Below are 22,125 nucleotides of genomic sequence, written 5' to 3'. Positions count from 1 at the left end.
ACTAACTTAGTTGGTCTTTAAGGTGCTACTGGAAGGAATTTTTTTGTTTCGACTATGGCAGACCAACACGGCTACCTATCTGTAACTATTCTCTGCAAGGTTTCAATCATATCTTTACAATAATGGGCTAGCAAATTTCTCTGGGTTTAAACAATGAAACTGGGATTCTAAGGAAGTCACATTCCACCCCCAGTTCCACATTTTGTGGTTTGCTTTGCACAAGATTAGACACTGGTGACTATTGCTGGGAAGTTCATTCCATAGAACAAGAGCAACTTCCAAAAACAGGTCTAGTGTGACATTTCACACTTTTACATCTGTGTAGGATAGAAATACAAAAGTCACCAAAGAAAGCTAATGAATTCTCAGATTTCCATTCAAACATAACATTCACCATCTGAGATGTAAAATTTAATAAAAAAAATTACAAAAAGAAAGAAAGCTAATGAATTCATAGAAATCTGTTGCCCAAGTAGAACCAAATTGGAGGAGGATGGAAGCATCCCAGAAGACTCCAGCCTTTAGTTATGTAGCCACCAGCATTTACAGGCTACTATACACCACAAAGAGACAAGCATCTTGTCATTATGAGAAGATGGTCAAGGGAAAAGCTGGTTCAAGAACTACTGGCTTAGCCCAAATGCTTAGGCAGTCTCTCACCGTGCCGTATGCCATCTGAAAAAGCTGGGTCCTGGATGGCCTTTTTCAAGAAGTTCAACATGGACTTGAGAAGTGCTGCTCGCTGAGGGATACACTGAACTCCTGGAATAAAGAAGGAATCCAGAAAATGAAATCAGTCAATGGCAAACACTCCAGTGGTACAACAAAAGCTCTTTTATACAAGTCAATACATACCACTTCGGGGTGAGACTACCATGTTTGTGCTGCTGCTGCTACTGCTATTGCTAGGAGTGATGGCACTTGGGGCCCTTGTTTCAACCACAACTTCTTGTCGATGTTCTCCAGAGGTGGAAGGCCCAGGGCTGCTCTCCATGGCTACGTCAGAAACTAGAGAAATGGAAAGATATTTTAAAGGAAATAATTGGACTCAATTGTGCGTGGGCGCGGGGGAGGGAGAGATATACAGTATTTTTTGCTCTGTAAGACTCACTTTTTCCCTTCTAAAAAGTAAGGGGAAATGTCTGTGCGTCTTATGGAGCAAATGCAGGCTGCGCAGCTATCTCAGAAGCCAGAACAGCAAGAGGGATCGCTGCTTTCGCCGCGCAGCATTCCCTCTTGTTGTTCTGGTTTCTGAGATTCAGAATATTTTTTTTCTTGTTTTCCTCCTCCAAAAACTTTAAGTGCGTCTTATGGTCTGGTGCGACTTATAGAGCGAAAAATACGGTACTCTGCGTAAGACAAATTAGCACAGGCCCTTCACAAGTTCCACCCTATGTCTGCAAAGCTATAGCTGTTGGAATACCCTATCTTTCATTTAGAAGCTGTATCTTCTCTTTGCCGACACAAGATGACAGTAGGCATGACTTCTTTATTATCATTTTTCAAAACTCAACAACCTAACCTGCCCCAGAGCAACAGACTAATATTACTTCTCCCTATTCATTCTCTCTACACCATGTATAATTTTATCTTGTCTCACCCTACCTCACATTTTCTAAAGCAAAAATCCTAGAGGATCCCCCAACACTCAAAAAGTGCTGAACCAACTCTGCCAAACCACACACCCCAAAAAAATGGCTAAGCATGTCAAATCTGCCATCTATGGAGAATGCATGAAGTTTACCTTTCATCTCACAATTCTACTTAATTCATTTTATTTCAAAATCCAGTTCTTGAAAGGCACAGAAGCATCCCAACTGTATCTAACATGTAACATTTTAGCTATAGCTCTACAAAACATAGGATTATTAAATCTCTTTAAAACGTAATAAAAGCTAACAGAAATACATCAAGTTGCAATTAAAATAAAATCCAATACTATCAACAGATACCGTTTCTGTAGATTTACCTCTCTAAGTTTATTAGTTCAGTAAGCTATAAACATTTCTGTAAAAGTGACCAATAGCTCTTATGAGATACCTTCTATGTCTGTCTCCATCTCTTCACCCTCCTGTGTAGTGGTAGCAGCAGGTCTCTGGATCTTTGGCTTTATTACAAAGGGACATTCCCTCCGACACAGGTCTGCCTCATGCTAAAACACAAACATGTAAAAAGAGCTTTAAAACAACCTGAGTAGAGTTAACTGAATCACTGGTATCAGTGATGGTGAACTCTGCAATAAAAATAAACAATGGCTCTGAAGTCAGGCCTACATGAAGAGTATGCAATGAATAGCACTTGACACAAGAATAAAGCAAAGCTACCTCTAGTCTATAGATGAAGATAGTGAGGCCGCTATGAGACTGGAAAGCTGCCATGTCTAGGTTTGTGATTAAGTCCACCACACGGACTGCTCTGGTCACAAAAGTGATCTGGTCCTGTTCATCTCCTAAGAACTTGATCACCTGGGAAGAAAGATGTAAAAGCAGGTAAGAATGTGTGAATGCAGGAGCCACAAAAATGATAAACCCATGGGTACAACAACCCACCATTTTCAAATGACATTGGGGAGAATCCAGAATTTCGAAAGAAAACACCTAAGAAGTCTGTTGCATCAGATAAATGGTTCATCTAGTCCAGCATTCAGTTCTCACAGTGGCCAACCAGATGCTTCAATGTGAAGCACACAAGCAGGACCTAGGCACAATATAACTCTTCCCTTCTCAAATTCCCTAGCAACTGGTATTCAGAGGCATGCTGCCCCCATACTGGAGGTTAACATATGGCCATCTTTGCTAGTAACCACAGGGGTGCCATACGTCTGGAATTTCCCAGACAAAGCCGGATTCATCCGTTGAAAAGGGAGTCCAGGTGCAATTGTCAAAAGTTGGTTAAAATGTCGATGAAAACCCAGGTGTATGGCAGCCCATATCAGAAGTGTTGGGGGGGGGCTGGGGGGGAGGGAAGCTCAACAACTTTTGTGTCCAGATTTTCACTTCTTGAAATACGGTAACCCTAAGTAACCATTAACAGCCTTTTCAACTACGAACGGGTTCAATCCCCTTTTAAAATTATTCAAGTGGGCTGTGATCATGGTTGCGATCAATGCATCTTCTGAGGGTGAATTCTACAGTTTAACTATGCACTGTAAGAAGTACCTTTTTTGCCTATCCTCAGTCTCCCATTATTCAGATTTGTTCAGTGACCCTGGATTACTGACTTATCCACTTTCTCTACACCAGGGACGTCCAACTCCCAAGAGACTGCAATCAACTCTCGGAATAAAAAACTGGCAGTCATCTGCCCATGGGAGGGGGGAATCAAATTTGCTTAGCTTTTTTAGCGGGGGGCCAGACCAAATTTGTTTAGGTTTTGGGGCGCAGTACTTCTGCTGCTTTTGGAGGGGGCACGCCATAAATTGCTTTAAAAACATTAAACACTACACTGCTCTCCCCTCGCCTCTGACACGGCGATTAGGCGGGCCTTCGTCCCCGTGAACACTCCCCTCCGGTCACACCGTTGTGGGAAACCAGAGGCTGAGCACCAACAGTCTACAGCCGCCCGATCACATAAGTAGACAGGCACAGCCAGGGATCCTGTCAGAGTTAACTTGTTGCAGCCCGCTGGCTGGAGCTTCCAAAACACCCATGTAGCAGGGCGGCGGAGGCATCCAAGTGACAACTGACTCTCGCCAGGTCCGGACAGCACGTGCAAGGATGCTCCCCCCCCCCCCCGAGGAAAATAAGCACGTGATCTACCGCTATCACTCAGGGATTGACCTGTTGACCGGTTGGACATCCCTGCTCTACACCATACTTAATTTTATATCTTTCAATCAATAATGTTCCCCCTTGCCCCCTCAAAGACCCCAAGGCTGTAACTTTTCCTCAAAGGGGTGTGTGTATGTGTGTCTCCAGTGCCCGATGATCATTTTGACTGCCCTTTTCTAGTTCTATAAGGCCCTTCTTGAGGTCTGAGGACCAGAACACAACAACTAAAGTCACAACAGCAAAGTTAGGCTATGGTTAAATGCTCTGGAATGCCACCAAGCAGTTTGATTTCTCAAAGGGCAACTACTATGCCTAATCTCGAATGCTATTAAATCAGAGCTTGGCTTGACAGAACAGGCATTTCAGTTGAGACAAACCAGATACACATATGCATGCATGCTTTAGGCGCCAATACTTATGAGCCAATCTTTTCTACTCTTAAGATAGTTTCTCAGCCTCAGAAACTGGGCTTCCCTATGGCTGGCATTCAAGATTTACCAGTTTTAATTCAATAGAAACAAATTGGCAAACATCTGTAGTCTAACGGGAGCAGCAGCAGCAAGATGTGGAGGCGAGGGACAGAGAAGGGTATCTGTACACACAACAGTGCTCCAGTTTTCTGGACAACGGTCAAAAGAACTGCATGCCCAATTTTTGTCTGACCGGAGTCCAGCAAACAGTTCTCTAATTTTTTGGAACTGGCTGCCTTACTCATTCTTCTGAGCATACATTACCTTCAGTAAGGCCTCCATCATGCCACAGGAGACTAGAGCTTCACCTCCTGCATCATAGCTTGCCAGGTGATACAAGAAGGAGAAGAGTGCTGTGGCAAACTGATGTGGATATGGCTCCATGGAGGGATCTGGGAAGAGGGAAGGAAGCACCATTAGAATACAACAAGCAGAATACAACCAAAGTACATGTGAGATCTAGAAATACTTGCCGATCATGGCCTGTATACAGTTCCGGACTAGGACTGGCAAAAATCCGTGGTAGGAGGCAGTTCCAGTGCAATCAATAATACTACTGAGTTTTGGAGTCCTCTCCAAGTGCACAATGGAAGTTAACGTCCTCAGTGAGGCGGCTTTGATGTCCTGCCAAAGAGAAATGGGGAGATTAGGGATTTAGCTCCGAGGAGAATCGTGTGCTATATAATAATTTATAAATATCCACATATTCAGTCAGTATCAAAGAAAGCTGAATAGGCTAGTGACAAGCTCCAGGGAAAATGGCAGAAAAAAACTCTAGAATCTTTACAGTCCAACCCAATGCCAATACCTTGGGAAGGAACTAAGGTGAGTAGCATTGAGCTAGCTTTCCTTACCAACAAGTCTGGGCAGGAGAAGCAGGTCGATAGATGACGTACCATTAACTGTTTATCTGTTATCTGCAGTACATCCACTAGCTCCTCTATCAACCCATTGTATAGAATGCTGTTGGCGGATTCCTGCAAGGCATTTGAATACACTGTGGAAAGAGAGAGAGGCTTTGTTAAGAATTTGCAGCAGGTGACAGACATGGGGGGGGACAAACCTATCCATTATTTTAAGTGACACATAGCTGGTTAATACAATTATGGTCTCTGATCCAGAAGCACAAGCTTCTACTGTACAAGCTACGTCCAGGTGCTCCAGATCAGAGGAAGAAAGCAAACATGGTTCTATATGGCTTTGTTTGGCTTCCCTCTGGTCCTTGCATCTGTTAGTCCACAACCTGAAATTCTCATTGCTATGAACCACAACCCCACCAACTGGCCATGAAGGAACAAGCATTTAAGTCAACCAGGCCTCTATGAAGCAACATCACAAATAAGCACAATAACATTGGTTCCCTGGCCTGTTAAAAAATTAGGGGGTGCGAAGAGACTACAGCTTTCAAAGATGGCAATTTAGTGTAAAGTTCTTTATTTTTCTCAGACTACTTAAAAACCATCTTGGCTTGAGCTTCTCTCCTATGTTTTTAATATGTTTATGAAACTGTTGGGAGATGTCATCACAGAATTTGAATGGTGTATCATCAATATATGGGCAACAATTAATGCTTGCCCTTTTTGCAGATCCATATGGGGCAGTGAAATTCCTGAATTGGTATCTGCAGCTGTACTTAAGTAGGAAAGAAGCTTACAGCCAACTTAAACTTATCTCATTGACAATATTGTGGTGTTTGCTCCCCTGTTAATCTTGGGGACTGGGAATAGATCTTATCTAGATTCGGGGGGTGGGGAGAGATCACAGATTAAGATTGTATCTTAAGATACTGCTGCTTTTATATATAAAGGTGGCACTATGACAAGTAGTACCTTTTTACCAGGTACAACCAGTTATGCCTTCTCTGTAGGAGCAGCAGACATCTGCGCTACAGTAATTTCCATATTATATTACTGTAATATATTCAGTTTGGGGCTACCCTTGAAAGCTGTTCATAAACTTCAGTTAGTGCAGCAGCCAAGCTAGTGGCTGGGACTGACTATTGCAGGCATAGGCAAACTCGGCCCTCCAGATGTTTTGGGACTACAACTCCCATCATCCCTAGCTAGCAGGACCAGTGGTCAGGGATGATGGGAGTTGTAGTCCCAAAACATCTGGAGGGCAGAGTTTGCCTATGCCTGGACTATTGGAATCATCTCCTTGGTACCAAAAGATCTCAGCTGGTTACCAGTTAGTCTCTGGGAAATAAGTCAAGACTTGATAGCACTAACTCATCTGGGTCTAAATACTGATATATAGAGAGGACAGGCTGACATGTCCAGGGCCAAGTCTTTTTTCAGCAATGGTAGCTACACTGTAGGATTTCCTTGATACACAGACTTGCTCACTTCATTTGTTGTGAGCCACTACATCTATCAGTTAAAAAGCAGCCTGAATACCTAAGTAAAGTATGTGACTCAAGAGTCCCCAGAAATGCATAGTACAGGAATTTCCCCGCCCTTACGCAGGGGTTACGTTCCAGGACCCCGCACATGCATGTGAAATTACATAAAGTGGAGAGCTCTCCACTTTAATGGGGAGGGCACATGAGGAGGAGAGAGAGACAAAGACAGAGACAGACTCTCACCCTGGAAATTGCTTGGGGCCACTGCCTAGCCTGTCCCAAGCCTGCCTGCCTGAGGGGAGCCAGTGCAAGCACTGGCGACAGCTGGCCATGGAAGGAGAGAGCCAAGAACAGAAATAGTGCCAGGATGGGGGCATGGACACGTGACAGAGTGGCAGGGAGAAGATGCCTCCTGTCCTGCCCCACTGGTTGATCAAACGGCTGTTTATTTATTTCATGGCAGGGACTTCTGGGTTGGCGCCTCCGGCAATGGTGGAGCTCCTCCGATCGGGAGGAACTTGCTCCGTGAAAAGCAGGGTCTGACTGCCACGGTGAAGGCGGAGACCCATAGAAATCACAGGCGGGAGAAGCCTGTGAACTTGGGATTCGGATGGCACCCTTTGCGCCTCCCCTACTCGCGGGGAAACCCTGTTCTGGGGATCCGGAGCGACGTGGGGTGAGCGGCGCGGTGCTTTGAACCGACCGCTTCTTTCACGGAGTGAAGCCGCATTGCTGTTGCCGGAGAGCGCTGACTTTTTCCTGTGGACAATTGGATTTTAAACGACTACCCGTGAGTAGAACAGAAAATTGGATCTTGAAACACTTTAATTCGGCGCCAAAAGCGGGAAGGCTCTAAACAGGAAGTCCGTCTCCCGTTTTTGTAAATAGATTGAAGCAAAGACGTTACAAGCTAAAGTCTTTGAAAGCTTTTGATAAAGGATTAAATTCCCACCGGATAAAAATATATAACCCCTCTTGGAAGCAGGAGAAGAGGGGGTAAGTTTTGGATCTAGTGTGTTTGCAGAAGAGAGTGAAAATCAAATTGCCACTGCTCTGAACCTGGAAAAGGGCTGCCAGATGACGTTCGGGGAATGTTCATTGACAGAATGGATTTGACAGCTAGCTAAAATAAGAAAGGCACTGTTTCCATTGTCCTCTTCTGCGTTTAAAAATGGAGGAAAAAGTATCCAAAAATTGAAACTATTGTTATTTGCTCGAGTCGTGCTTGAAAGAATTGATACAAACGGAGACTGTTTCCCTCTAGAGGGAGCATGTGAAATTGTTACAGGAGTGCAACAGAGAGATCCCCAGCTGCAAGATAAAGAATATGAAAACCAGAGTCTGACCTTGGACCATTCAAAATGTTGATAGGAGAAGCTATTGTGACTGCATTATACAAGATAAACTACACACTGGAACAGCTCCATAAAAAGACAGATGACATGATCTCTAAAACTGACAACTTGGAACAGAACGTGACTAATTTGAGTCAAAAAGTGAGTACCAATACAGAAACAATTCAGGATTTGGTACAGGAACATATCTTGGTTGGACAAATGGTGGAGGAAAAGGAGAAAGCTGATGATGTGAAACCAAAAGTAGCACAAGCGGGATCCTCAATTTCTCAGAAGCAAATTCAGGATTATAAACTGAGGTCTTTCATGACTGAATCTAGCAAAAGTCAAATTTTGAGGTTAGGATTCCGGCTTGGATTGAAGAAGGAAAGTTGGAAAGAACCCTCTATGCAGGGATTGATTGACTTTTGGGACATGGACTTGGGTCTGGAGGAGCCTGAAGTTTTGGGGGTCTCTAGAATTGGAGGAATCCTGAAATACGTTCTGAAACACTCTATGGACTTTATTTTTAACTTTGGAAATTTGGCTGAACTGTCCAGAAGGAACAAAAGTATTGCTAGGTTGGAGTTTTCCCGAGATCTGCTCCTGGACATCAAAGAGCATGAAGAAGACCTGCAGAAGGGACCTGGAAGAGATTTAAGAGCCTCGGATATAAGATCACCAGGTTGACGGACTATATGGAATTGATGGAAAGGACTGGCAGAATCCAAAGCCAGGGAGAGGAGATAGTGGAAGATTACTGGAAAATTTAAAGTGTTTATTTAGAAATATTGTTAAAGTAATGACTGTTAGAAAAATGGTGGAATGATATTTTATGGATTTAGCAGAAATGCTATAGTTGGGTGTATATAAGTAATTTACTTTTAATGGGAAATAAGGTTAAAGATGAATCTATGTGATTTTAGCAAAAATGTAACAAAGATTTAAGAAAAATAGACTGTTAATTGGTGAAAAGAGGGAAAGTAAACTTATATTAAGATCAAGATAAATTTTCAGGATAAAAATTTTGAAGAGCGGGAAAGGATTTGCTGAAATGGATAATTGACTTAGAATACAAAAAAGGGAGGTGTGAGGAGGTCAGGGAAACAATCAAATGAAAGATAAGTTATGGGAAGGTTCGATTTGTTTTTTTCTTTTTGTTTTTAATTGTTTCTATTTTTCTGTTTTTTATTGTGATATGTTGTTTTGCTATTGTTTAATTTGGTGTTTTTTCTTTTGTCTTTTTGTAAACTTAAAACCTTAATAAATACTATTTTTTTAAAAAAATATTTATTTCATGGCAGTACATGAAAACACAGTCACATGCAACAAAATAAAAAGTATCACTTTAAAGCCATCCCAATGTCCACTTGTATAAACTCATATTCTTCCCCTTTACTCTGGCAGTGCCACAGATAAGAATCCATCTGCCACCATGCTCACCTAATATAGAAATGGCATGCAGTCTGGCCTGAACAGCTTGCAACCGCTTTTTATGATTGGAAAAGCCATGGGCCAGGCGAATGTGTGTAAACAACAGCATCTACAAGAAGAAAAAAGTTAGCAGTGTTGCAATAAAGGCCCAAGCACCCACCATGACAATGCATCGCTCACAGGGTTATAACTGACACGAGTCACCTGGCAGGATCTACATATGCAGCAGAATGAGATGCAACAAATTTTATTACTTCAGTCATATGTGTATATAAGTAAATATTGCAAGCAGAAAACTAGAACAAGGGCAGGGCATGAACCCCAATGCCCTCGTTTTGTCGACAGAGCGCACATTCAAAATGCAATTCCTATTCTGAAGTCCCAGATGATACAATTTATTCTATTATCTCATTTAGCCATCTGTATAAAGGTGGCCCTAATGCACTCAACCTGATGCAATCCAGGGCAGTATCTGCTACTACCTTGTGTAACCATGTCACTCTCAATGGGTTTCCATTTCTCTATCTTATCACACTCTCCCCATTTTGAGGACACAATATGGAAACCACACCAAAGTTAGCAGTATTGGAAACTAGAGCTCTCAACTCATTAAGCGCCCCACCAAGCCCAGAAAAAAATCCATTTCAAGTACCAAGGAGATTCATTAACTCAGTTTAGCTACTGAAAATCTCCGAAGCACAGCAAATTTGTTTTCCTTGAAACTAAACCAGAAGCCTCATTCTGTAATGCACCCAGAGCACCACATTGGTCTTTCCTGTCAATGTACCTGTTTATCCTTTGGGATGCTGTACATTTTGGTGAGGGATTCCATAATTTCAGAGGGACTTTCTGAAATCTGCATTGGGGAAATAAGAGAGGCTTAGAAGCCAATACAAACGCAAAATTTAAAATATCATTCAATTAAGCAGTTAGCTTACCTTGTCAAGTTGTTCTATGTGAATATAATGTAGTGTGTTGCTGGTAGTCTGAAAAGGAAACAAAAAGGTTTTGGAGTTCATTTCCGATCTCTCATTCGGAAGCCATGGCAAAGTCACAACTGTGCCACAGAACTGCTTAAGGGCAGCCACCAAGAGCAACAGCTCAAAAATGAGTTGTGCCTTTGGCCAACAATCAGACCTGGCTTTCGTGGGGTATTTTAATCATATCCCAATATGGATTACTGTGCTGGCAACCCCTATTTGAGAAAGAGCTGCTGCCCCATAAATCCACATCTGCCCCATAAATCCATACCTAGAAAAAACAAGCATTTAGAGAAGCAAAATGGAGAAGTCTCTTCACAGGTGGACAGAGATGTTACCTTGAAAGTGTCAATGGTGTATGTACCTGGCACTGAAGTGTTCCCATTTAATTTGGGAACACTGTCAAGGTGTGCCATCTACTTTACACCCAAATACTCAGGGAACTGGAGCTACTATGTAAGGGTACTCACAGGGCCTAGTGTGGAATTTGGGGAGGACAAAGTTTGAACTGTTTGCACCTGACAAGAGACCTTTCATAGAGTGTTTCTCAAGACATAGGAAAACAAACTCTCCCTGAGATATGAGGGCAACAAAGTGGGCCTTCAACACCACTGAATCCCTACCACCATCACCACCACCTCCAAGAGTTAAAAGCAGCATGTTTGATTGCAGGGCACAGCAGCTACAGCAGAGGTAGGACACTGAGTGGACCATGACAACCTCCAAAATGAGTTGATCAAGCTACTGAAAGCATCTGAGAATAGGAAGACTGGCTGCCAGCATCTTCTCATACCTAAAGTAACTTCCTCCATCTTAGTATTCACTCACTGGGAGTAGAGAACCCCACTTCTCTTAGAAACTGAATAGGGAGCAACGTGCTATAGCCTTTTTCAATCCAATGTGGGCTTATTTGCCAAATCTTGCTCCCACCCACTTCCCTCAGAACCCTACAAGAACAAGTCTGTAGGAGACTCACCCTTTTGTCCACTTTGACCTCGGCCCCTGGCTCTGCATAGAATTCAAAGTGTAGTGTAGTTGCACTGGGAGGGTATTTCTGTGTACAGATCACAGTATGGAATCAGAACAAACCAGATGGCAAACACTCCCTCCAAAAAAAATCAAACCACTCTCACCCTGGACTGGGGGGAGGTTAAGGGAGGGGCGTTAGCGTAACAAAGGACAATGCACCCTGGTGCTAAGAGCACCCACTTGCAGAAGTGTGAGTATAACCACCACCCCAACTCTCCTTACATCTTTTTGTGCACGTGGGAGGAGGAAGAGAGTTAAGATGTAAGAAGTTAGGATTAGGTATGAAGACATGGTGATGCAGAGGGAGCCCTGCTGATATCTAGGAACACAACAGCAATATCCAAGAAGATGCACAGACATGGAACAATGGCCTAGACCTGTGCCTCCAGCAGCCCCACAGGGTATGAGTAGCAATGCATATAAGACTACTCAGCCTTGCATCACTCAGCTCATGCAAGCTTAATGTAAAAGTTGAAGCAGCCGGGGGGGGGGGGGGAATTTTGCTGGCCCCAGGTCAAGGGCAGTATTTCAGAACATGCCATCAGACCTTATGGGCCTCACAACTCATATGAGCCCTACAATTGGTGCACTTCCTGACATCGCTGTCAGCAGTGATGGTAGCGGCAAACCAGGAAGCACCTTAAAAATGATTTGCTTCCTATTTCCAGAAGTTTACAGTAACTGCCACTGTTTTGGTATGATAGCAGCTGTACCATCTGTGTTGATCATGCTAACCCAACTGGGGCAAAAAATGATCTCCACCAGGATCAACACCCAGAATGTGTATGTTGTAAATGACTGTTACTCTGATCATTCTCAAAAACAATACATCTTGAAAATACCCTATGTATGATCCTGCCCACAATGATGCTGCTTCACTCCAGAGTGTAGCCATTTCAAAACATAGCAAAAATCAGCAAAGCAGGCACTGGAAAGTTTTAAAGCAACAGGGCAGTTCTGATGAGGCTAGTAACTATCAGAACCACCACAAGCTGGTATCTCTCCCGGTTCAGGGGAGCACCATGGACGGGGGAAAGAATTATGCAGTGAGCAAGGAAAGGGCACCCAAGAACTCCCGCCCCCAAATACCCAGTATTCTTCCAAATCACACAATGCTTACCCTCAAGAAGAAAGATTATATATACCAGCAAAAAATGAGAGTTTCAGTGTCCAAATCTTGGTGTCAGAATCCCTAACCCTAAAACATTGTTTGGAGTCAAACTTTTCCAAAGCCTATGCCAGGCAATGCAAAGTGGCTTTTATATCAAATATATTGCAGAATCCTACTGTGTTTTAATGGACTCTTGCCCGTTAGGAAGACCAACTTTTCTTCCTGCAAGAGCAGAGTACGAACTATTTGCCAATTTGCTATTAAATACGAACAGCGTGAGAGGCACTATAAAAGACACACTTGGGAAAGGACTATCAATGTATTCACGTAAATCAGAAAAGCAACTGGGAATTAGTTCTACACACCATGAGTCAAGCTACCAACCACAAAGTAGCAGAAAAGATAAAATTCAAAATGGAATACTTACCAGCATGTGCAAATCTCTACAACATTCTGCCAGACCAAAGCCATTCTCCTTGCCACCCCAACTCTGCAGGACAGAAGGAGGAGAACATAAAGGATGAATGAACCCCAAAACCCTACAAAAAACAATCCAGAAGGAAAACTCAACTGTACACTTCAGTTGGACTTGATCAACAGAAAATTGGCTATGTGAAGTTCTGGTATGCATGTTCTATTCACAGCTGCATTTAAAATCTCACTAAGTGCCCCCCTTCCCCCTATGACTCCAAAATTCTACTTTATGTAAACAGTCCTCATGATTGTTTCCAAAAAGCAATTGACAAGATCTGCTTTGTGGTAATGAAGGCTACCCAAAATGAAAGCCAACATACCACTGAGAAACTGCCAGGATACCATCCAACATGACCCAATGCAACAATGTTGACTGGTAAAACAGAAGTTTGAGAGCTAAGTAACTGTCACAGGCTATGATAAAGAGCGCCAGTGCTCAGCTGCCTTCAGAGCTGCTTGAAATGACTCACTGAATCATAGTTTGTACCTGTGATGATAGTCATAGGGGGAAGGGGGGCACTTAGTGAGATTCCTTGCCACAGGCACACCTAAACTGGACCTTTTAAGAAAACAACCAGCTGCACATTGCAGTGTCATGTGCATCATTGCTTCCTGTGATAACTGCAATTACAAGTGACACCAGAGAGTAAATTTCAACTGCTTTGAAAATGAGAGAAGGAATTGGGTCACCTTTGTTTTGTAATCTGGATGTGTAATCAAGCCACAAACAGATTAAAACTTAGTAGGTTGGATCCAGAGAAAGATGAGTGGCTTATATTTTACTTTATTATAGTTTCCAATTATAAACAAAACAGAAATACCACCAATAAAATACAGAAAATAAATCAAGAACATAAAATAGAGCAGACAGAGAACAGATATAGTATTTAAACATTGTTTCCAAAGCAAAGTTTTACAAAACCACTCCTGTTTTCCCCCTGAAAGTACACAATTCCCTCAAAGTGCTTTGTTTTAGCTGTGTGTCTGTCCCGCCGGCCCGCTTTTTTTAACTTCTCAATTTTTCTTCATCTGCCTTCAGACCTTTTGTACCATACATTTTTACACCGTACTGTGCAGAAGGATTGGTGGGAAAACACATCACGTGAAACAGTCCATCACACAATCAGTTACAGGACTGTACCTCTCAGCATGCTTAGAGGTCTGGTCGGCCAAAAATATACCACCTCTGAAGCTAGTCACAGACTGAACTTCCTTTATATACCCTGGTTGCATGCTGCTTTTATCACATAGCAGATAAAAAGGCAGTGCTCAAGGAATCTGACACCTGCTCTCTCTCTCAGATTACACCACACCTGCAATGTGACAGAAGGCCACAAAAGCAGGCTAAACTGTAGCACAATGATCTTCAGGATTACTAGCTTCATCATTAGGCTCGAAAGTCTGTTTAACAATATACAACCTTTCAAAAGGAATTGCTCCCACAACAAATAAAAAACTGGCTATATGAAGAAGACCCCAAAGCAAATAAAATTAGACAATTCAGGCTTTTTAAGTCTTAATACTTTGACAACGGGAATATTACAAATTAATAACCTAAGTACATAATAAAACACTAAGTAAGATGGGCTGATGCAAACAGCCCAAAGGACAAACCAGATTTAAGATGTGATGCCTAAAGCCTTAAATTTAGGAAGCAGAGGTAGAAAATGTGTCAGAGATCTTCCATTTTCTATTGCTTTGAGCAAATCCATTTATACTATGACTGTCAATGCTCCAAGTGTGTCCCATGTGAAAGAAACGGATTAGAATAATTTTTTACTAGAGACGTTACATTTTTGATCCATCAATATGGCTTCTAAAGCTGCATTATCTAAAGAAGCCATTAAGCCAATGAACTTCAACTTTCTTGCAGTTCTCTTTACAGCTCCTTACCTCTGCCAAATGCTGTAGCCGGGATAGAAGAGGCATCCTCTTGTCAGAGCCCAGGCGCGTGATGTAATTGGAGCGTTTGCTAAACACATACAGGAGGTTGAGCACTGCAAGCACCACTTGCATATCCGAGGATGCCAACAATGTTGTCAAGTGCTAAAAAAAGAGCAAAGTATTTGAAACATTCCTGAAACTACTACAATCTTAATTTCCAGAGATTAATATTTTCCTGTTATAGCAAATAAATACTCTGGTCTTCCTTGCCATGTTCAGTCACTGTAGTGTTGTGGCTAACAGACTAAGTTATCAACCAGAAGTCCATAATTCAAACCTTGCTTTTGCTATGGACTCCATATGCAGCCTTAGGGCAGCTACAATCCTCAACCTACAATATGGGGAGCATAATACTAGCCTGCCTACTGGCTTTAAAATTTAAAAATTAAATGTATGCTATGTAAACCTCTTGAATGCTTTAAAGCATTGTATAAAGTTGCTAAGTATTTAAGTATTAAATATTTGAGTCCATCTGCCTGCCACAATCAACAATATAGTGTGGCTGTCATTCTTGTCCCAACAGAAAAGCGGCTTCACACTATTAAAGCCATCATCTGCTTCTAAAACGTGTTTCAGGTGAGAGGCCCTTCAGCCTTTCTAAATCCCAACCCTGCTACTTTAGAGTTCTTTACCTCGATAGAGCTGTACAGGTGGCGAGAAAAACTGTATTCTATTAGCAGGGCGGTGAAGTTCAACACTGACAGCAGTAAGGATTTCAGCTGTTCCCTCTCCGGCCTGTCGCAAACCAGCATCCATGACATGTTCTCCACTGTCTGCCCAGCATCTGCTAGGATCCCATCGAATCTGTCTAGCAGGTCCACCCAGTGGTAAAGTTCGCACTTAAAGAGAGGAAAAAGCACATTCAGAAAAGAATGACATTGACAAGGAGAGATAACTGGACTTCTTGGGAAAGGGTCTGCTATACCTCCCGGGGGGCGGGGGAGGAAACCAATATCCCCATATTCATCAGCCAAATACAGTGGACTCAAAAGCTGACTAAGTCACTGGAGAGTAAAACTTTAGATCCAACCCCCATGCGTGCTTATTTGGAAGTCCAACTGGCACAGCAAGGAAGCCTAAATAGGATAAAGCTATAACTTTTACAACTCAATTATGTTAGAATTAAGGGGCAACAGGAAAATAAATATGAGATGCAGAATGAATGAAAAGATCGTAAATGATGAAAAGATATTGAACAAAGCTCAAGATCTGCTAAAGGAATTCTTCAAAATAAATATGGCTCAGGAAACAGACATGAGTGATATGGGACGCAAGTAAGGCCTTCGTAAGTGGATATTACATACAACAAAATGCCATACAAAAAAGAATTAGAGAAATATCAAAATTTACTAGAACCCAAAACACCGTGGTGGGTGTCATCTCTGGAGGCAATCTCAGTAAAAAAGAAAAATATGGAGAAAAACTGGGCTACATACAACCAACTACTAAAAGAAGAACATGGCCAACTGAAACTGAAAACTTTTGAGGAAATTAAACAACATTGTACTGGTTGGAGGCAATACCATCAATTACACGACATATTTAATTTGGACAAAAAAATCGGCTTTGGAAAAGAAGAATCTAAACTACAAAAAGAACTATTACAAAACAAAAAGAAATTATTATCTAAAACCTATAATTTACTGTTAGAGTGGGAGTTAAAAGAGGTGGGCCCAAGATTTCGGTTATAATATCCAGATGGAGCAATGGGAAAAATTGTGGAAGCAAGACATTAGATTTACTGCTTGCTACACAATAAGAGAAAATCTGATAAAGATGATGTACAGGTGGTATATGACCCCCATCAGACTGGCCAAGATATACAGATTAAAATTAAATATGTGTTGGAGATGTAGTAAGGCAGAAGGAACTATGTACCATCTATGGTGGAGATGCGGGAAAACAAAAAAATCCTGGAGTAGCATCCATGAAAAACTGAAAAAGATGTTTAAAACATCATTTGAGAAAAAGCCAGAAACATTCCTATTAGGTATAGTCTTAACAGACATCCCTGGAGATAAGAAAAGAAGTGTTTTTATATGCTATAGCTGCCGGCAGAATACCAATAGCTACAAATTGGAAAGGGGACATTGTTCCCTCAATAATGGAGTGGCAAAACAAGTTCTGTGAGATTATAGAGTTGGCCAAAATGACAGCAGCTGTTAGATTCCAATCAAATCAGAAACTTAGGAAAGAATGGGAATGTGTAGAAGAATATATGATAAAACATTGTTCCATAACAAAGTTATTGATAAGCATTGACTGAAGCTCACAAAGTTAAGGGTAAAATATGGAAAGTTGGTTAATGGGGAATAAGTAAATAGTATTTATAGCACAATATAAAAGTAAAGAAAAACAAAATAAGTCGAGCTCTGGTGGAGGGAAGACACAATGGTAGAAATAAGGAAAATATACATCTACACATAGTAAAGGTAAAGGTACCCCTGCCCGTACGGGCCAGTCTTGCCAGACTCTAGGGTTGTGCGCTCATCTCACTCTAGAGGCCGGGAGCCAGCGCTGTCCGGAGACACTTCCGGGTCACGTGGCCAGCATGACATCGCTGCTCTGGCGAGCCAGAGCCACACACGGAAACGCCGTTTACCTTCCTGCTAGTAAGCGGTCCCTATTTATCTACTTGCACCCGGGGGTGCTTTCGAACTGCTAGGTTGGCAGGCGCTGGGACCAAGCAGCGGGAGCGCACCCCGCCGCGGGGATTCGAACCGCCGACCATGCGATCGGCAAGTCCTAGGTGCTGAGGTTTTACCCACAGCGCCACCCGCGTCCCCAACCAACTTTCCATATTTTACCCTTAACTTTGTGTACATCTACACATAGATATATACATATAGCACAATTTGGAATGTAAGAATGATGAAATGTGTTACTGAATGTAATATTGTAAATAATAATAATAGTAGTAGTAGTAGTAGTAACAACAAGAAGAAGAACAACGACAACAACGGATAAAGCTATAAATTGGTTTGCAGAACCAGAAGTGCATCATAAAGTTTTAATCCTCTGGGACCAGTCATGGTTGTCTGAAGCGCATGCCATCCTCAAACTTCCACAAGAGCTTTCCCCAAACTTGTTGGACTCCCATCAGCCCTAAGCAGCATGGTCAATGGTCAGATGATGGGAATTGTAGTGCTAGAGCACACGGAGGACACTATGTTGGAAAAAATGCTGTATTATAAAGCCTAAAAATAAATATAAATTAAAAGACAAGGGGCACTGCATTTTCTCAAGCTTTTTTACTACATGATCTGCTGCTACCACATACCTTGCCGATGTTCCATGTTTTGATCTGTTGAAGTTCCAGCAGCAGCTGCTCATCATTGCAAACCTTGAGTTTGTCAATCAAGGCTCTGCAATCTGCAGGCTGAAAGGTGAAGAAACTGCATAAGGAACACTAATTGCTACACATTGACGGATGCTTCTTCATAAAAGAAAATGCTGGTAAGCAATGAGTTGTGTTGTTTTAAATTTTAAAAATCATTCACTTCTCTCCTCATGTGATCCTACCAACAACAACTTGGGTGTTTCTGTGTTTATATTTATAGAAAACAAAATGTCCCCAAATTTCTACCTTTTCCTATTGTGTGACGCTTAAACAGTCAGATATGTAATATCAGAAAAAGCACTTCACTGTCTGCACTAAATGAGTTACTAAACTCAATTAAGGGGTACGCTGAGTTGCAATCTACTACAAGATACTGATCAAAGAAAGCAGCCTTCATTCCATTTCTTTTGGAATCCATTTTTGTAGGGGTAATGATATTGAAACTTTAATAAATATTTTAAAAAAAAAAAGATACTGATCAAAGAAAGCAGCCTTCATTCCATTTCTTTTGGAATCCATTTTTGTAGGGGTAATGATCTATATTAGAAACCAATTTCTATAGCTTCTGTATAGCAACTTCTATAGCTTCTATAGCAATCATAACCTGCCAAGCGGAAGAAAGTCCGTTTATTTCTAGCACACAGTGATCTCCAGTTTCTCCCATTTATCTCCACGTTTGCTGCTAAGGAACATGCACTCAGTAAAACACAGATGGGGAACTTGCCGTACTGAAGAGGCATGCAGCACCCAATCTCATTTTATGCACATACACTCATGCTTTCTGAAGCTACCTCACTCTTGAAATCCCAGAATCCTGTTTACTTCCTAATTTTTCCGGGCTTTAAACTCCCCTTCCCTCTTTTCCTCTATGTAGTTTCAGAACCAATGGGTGGTGTTTTATTTGATAAAAACAAACTGGTTGTTTCAAACAACTTTTTGTATGGCTTACAGAAAGCAAATTTCTCCCCAACTGTCTGAAAACAAAGTGGTAGTTTTCTGGAGTATGTGTGTGTCCATAGCACACAAAGGCAGAAAGGAACTGCTTTTACTTTCTTTGCTTTCCAGAACAGTAGCTATATTGATCTGTTGTATGAAAAAACTCTTGAATCCTTATCTGAGAGTAACCTCACTAAAGGTAGTGATGCTTACTTATGAGTAGAGTTGCATAGGATTAGGAATTCTCATGTAAAAATTGAACCAGGCAGGGCAGTCTTTATTTCAGTTTAGTTAATGGAACACAGAGGGGTTTTTTCTGTCTGTGCTCATCACTGTTTATGGCTCTATCCACGAAAAGCATGCACCCCCTCCCAAAAGATTACCCTTGAGGGAATGCTGCCTACAACGGATTGACTATTCCAGCAATAAACTATCACACAACCCAAGACATTCAAAACTGAAATGTCAGAAATGCACTGCTGTAGATACAGTCAAATCTGTAATCTCCTTGATCCCATTGCAGTATATTCTCACACTTTTCCTATGATGAGCTCAAGGTAACAAGAGGTGATACTTACAGCCTCTGTAGGTGTTTTCTTCAGCTTAGTTCGGTCCACTTTCATTTTTATTAGTTTTCCGCTTCCTGGTCCTGCTTGGTAAAAAACAAAATGACAGAGTTGACTGTCAAAAGGACATATTTTAATCAGTTAACAAACAAGTGACAGTGCAAAAGAACAAAGGTGGCCTAAAAAGCTCAAACTACATAGATTGGAGGCAGTCTTAGATAAACATAAGGAATCAAAAGCAATTTCTGAGGTTGAATGTATACCAAAGACCTCTATACAGTGGTACCTTGGGTCAAGTACTTAATTCGTTCCCGAGGTCCGTTCTTAACCTGAAGACAACTTTAGCTAATGGGGCCTCCAGCTGCTGCCGTGCCGCCAAAGGACGATTTCTGTTCTCCTCCTGAAGCAAAATTCTTAACCCGAGATACTATTTCTGGGTTAGTGGAATCTGTAACCTGAAGCATCTGTAACCTGAAGCGTATGTAACCCGAGGTACCACTGTACTAAGCTTCCACTGCTCACATGAATGCTTCATTAGCACACAAGGCTACCAAAATACTTCCTGCTTTATTCTGATTTCATTGTAGGCACCTCTTTGTTGTACATCTCTCAAATTTGCTACTACTACAGATTCATGCTGGAATCATACAAACAGGTTGGTAGCCACAATTTGGAAATCAGGACAATAGCTGCGGACTACTGACATTTATTTTCCACCCACCCCAAAAGGAAAAGGCTTCTATTCTCTTAAAATATTTAATCCTTAGACCAAGATACTGTCCCCAGTTACCCTAAATATTGCATACCGGTTGTGGGACAGCAATAAGAGGCACAAACGGGGGGGGGGGGGGGAGTAAAGCTACCAAGAAACTGAAATGTTGTTGCAGAGGAAAATCTATTCCAATAGAGAAGGACAGTAAGGCACAGGGCTGAACAAAGAACCACAGCATTGTAGAATTGGAAGGGACCCCAAGGGTCATGCACAAGTTCAAGTAGGGACTGATCAGAGCCTGCTCAATTTGATTCCACTGGAATTTACTTTTAGGTGTCACCATTAATGTCTTAAACTGCCAAAAAGAGAAAGAAATGCTGAAAAACATATCTAACTGTATTTAATAGTATATAGAGTACCTATGCCACAAAAATATGAATACATTATCATTTCACTGACAAGCCAGATCAAATTAAGAAAGACCTTGCTGACAAATATATAGAAAGAAAACCTACCCAAATGATGCTGACATAAAAACCTCACACTTATACCAAGCTGGAAAAATGAAAAAATAGTGTGCAAGTTTATCATCCACACTCTCCCCCTAGCTCTGGAGACCATATTGTCTTACACGGAATGTAAGCAAAAGACTTAAAATATGAACATAAAGAACAGATGTTGCATGTTCTTTTGTATTTCATTAAAAACTTTAATAATTTTTTTTAAAGACCTTCTGGTGGAGAATCAGTTCAGTTACCACAAAAATGGTTTTCTGGCAGTATGCTCTTCTCTTATCCCATGAAACCAAGTCAGCAGTTAAGATACACAACTAAAATCCCAAAGCTTATAAGAGACTGTGTTCCATGGTCTAAAAACAATGGCGAATGAACAGGTGAAAATACTAAGGAACTCACTAACACAGGCTTCGGCCTCAGCTGAACATGCCAGGAAGTGATGCAGCAAGACCAAAAACTGACTAATAAGTACAGCTTAAAACATGGGTAGGCAAACTAAGGCCCAGGGGCTGGATCCAGCCCAATCGCCTTCTCAATCCGGCCCACAGACAGTCTGGGAATCAGCATATTTTTACATGAGTAGAATGTGTCCTTTTATTTAAAATGCATCTCTGGGTTATTTGTGGGGCATAGGAATTTGTTCACCCCCCCCCCAAAAAAAATAGTCCAGCCCACCACAAGGTCTGAGGGAAAGTGGATCAGACCCCTGCTGAAAAAGTTTGCTGACCCCTGGGCTTAAAAGGCATGTTGCATGTTCCTTCTAGCCTGTCAAAGAATACAGGGGGTGTTGCACTCTCCACTATCACAGCTTATTAGATGCCTCTCCTTTACTTTCTCTAGAATTGTAAGACAATTACTCAGGAGACAATTTTTAGCTCTACTCTCCCCATGGCCTCTGGCACCAAAGAATTCATACATAGAAATATTCTCTGTGAAACAGCCAGACCCCACTAAAACATTGAGAACTGTCAGGTTACCTAGATCTGCGACTCTCAAGCAACCCAGTCTCTCCACATGATGGGTAGCAAATTGGTGTTGGGAGTGGCTATGCAACACTGTCCTTTCTGGCTTAGCCACATTTTACTTCTGGTTGGGTTGTCATACAGTCAAAAGCTTTTGCTTTTAGAAGGTCCTGGTGATAGAAACCTGTCACTGTGATATTTGTTAGA

At 41.8% G+C, this 22,125-nt stretch overlaps 1 protein-coding gene across 6 annotated transcripts in view; it reads right to left on the bottom strand.

The window, feature by feature from the left end:
• HUWE1 (HECT, UBA and WWE domain containing E3 ubiquitin protein ligase 1) overlaps positions 1 to 22,125 on the bottom strand; it is a 98,727-nt gene that overhangs the window by 60,858 nt on the left and 15,744 nt on the right. For 4 of the 6 annotated variants that reach the window (XM_077921148.1, XM_077921150.1, XM_077921149.1 and 1 more), the window contains exons 3-18: positions 19,742 to 19,812; positions 18,168 to 18,266; positions 15,520 to 15,726; positions 14,837 to 14,989; positions 12,897 to 12,959; positions 11,306 to 11,383; positions 10,288 to 10,335; positions 10,137 to 10,205; positions 9,359 to 9,458; positions 5,137 to 5,237; positions 4,714 to 4,864; positions 4,505 to 4,632; positions 2,325 to 2,465; positions 2,041 to 2,152; positions 856 to 1,008; positions 661 to 762 (exon numbers count right to left, since the gene is read on the bottom strand). In XM_077921148.1, coding sequence (XP_077777274.1) covers positions 661 to 762; positions 856 to 1,008; positions 2,041 to 2,152; positions 2,325 to 2,465; positions 4,505 to 4,632; positions 4,714 to 4,864; positions 5,137 to 5,237; positions 9,359 to 9,458; positions 10,137 to 10,205; positions 10,288 to 10,335; positions 11,306 to 11,383; positions 12,897 to 12,959; positions 14,837 to 14,989; positions 15,520 to 15,726; positions 18,168 to 18,266; positions 19,742 to 19,786 — 1,750 coding nt within the window. In that variant the 5' untranslated portion in view covers positions 19,787 to 19,812. Of the gene's footprint in view, positions 1 to 660; positions 763 to 855; positions 1,009 to 2,040; positions 2,153 to 2,324; positions 2,466 to 4,504; positions 4,633 to 4,713; positions 4,865 to 5,094; positions 5,238 to 9,358; positions 9,459 to 10,136; positions 10,206 to 10,287; positions 10,336 to 11,305; positions 11,384 to 12,896; positions 12,960 to 14,836; positions 14,990 to 15,519; positions 15,727 to 18,167; positions 18,267 to 19,741; positions 19,813 to 22,125 lie in introns of all 6 variants that reach the window. The other 2 variants (XM_077921145.1, XM_077921147.1) reach the window with 1 other exon arrangement.

This window comes from Podarcis muralis, chromosome 17 (genome assembly GCF_964188315.1).
Source record: "Podarcis muralis chromosome 17, rPodMur119.hap1.1, whole genome shotgun sequence".
Classification (NCBI taxonomy): domain Eukaryota; kingdom Metazoa; phylum Chordata; class Lepidosauria; order Squamata; family Lacertidae; genus Podarcis; species Podarcis muralis.
This window is presented reverse-complemented; position numbering and strand designations above follow the sequence as displayed.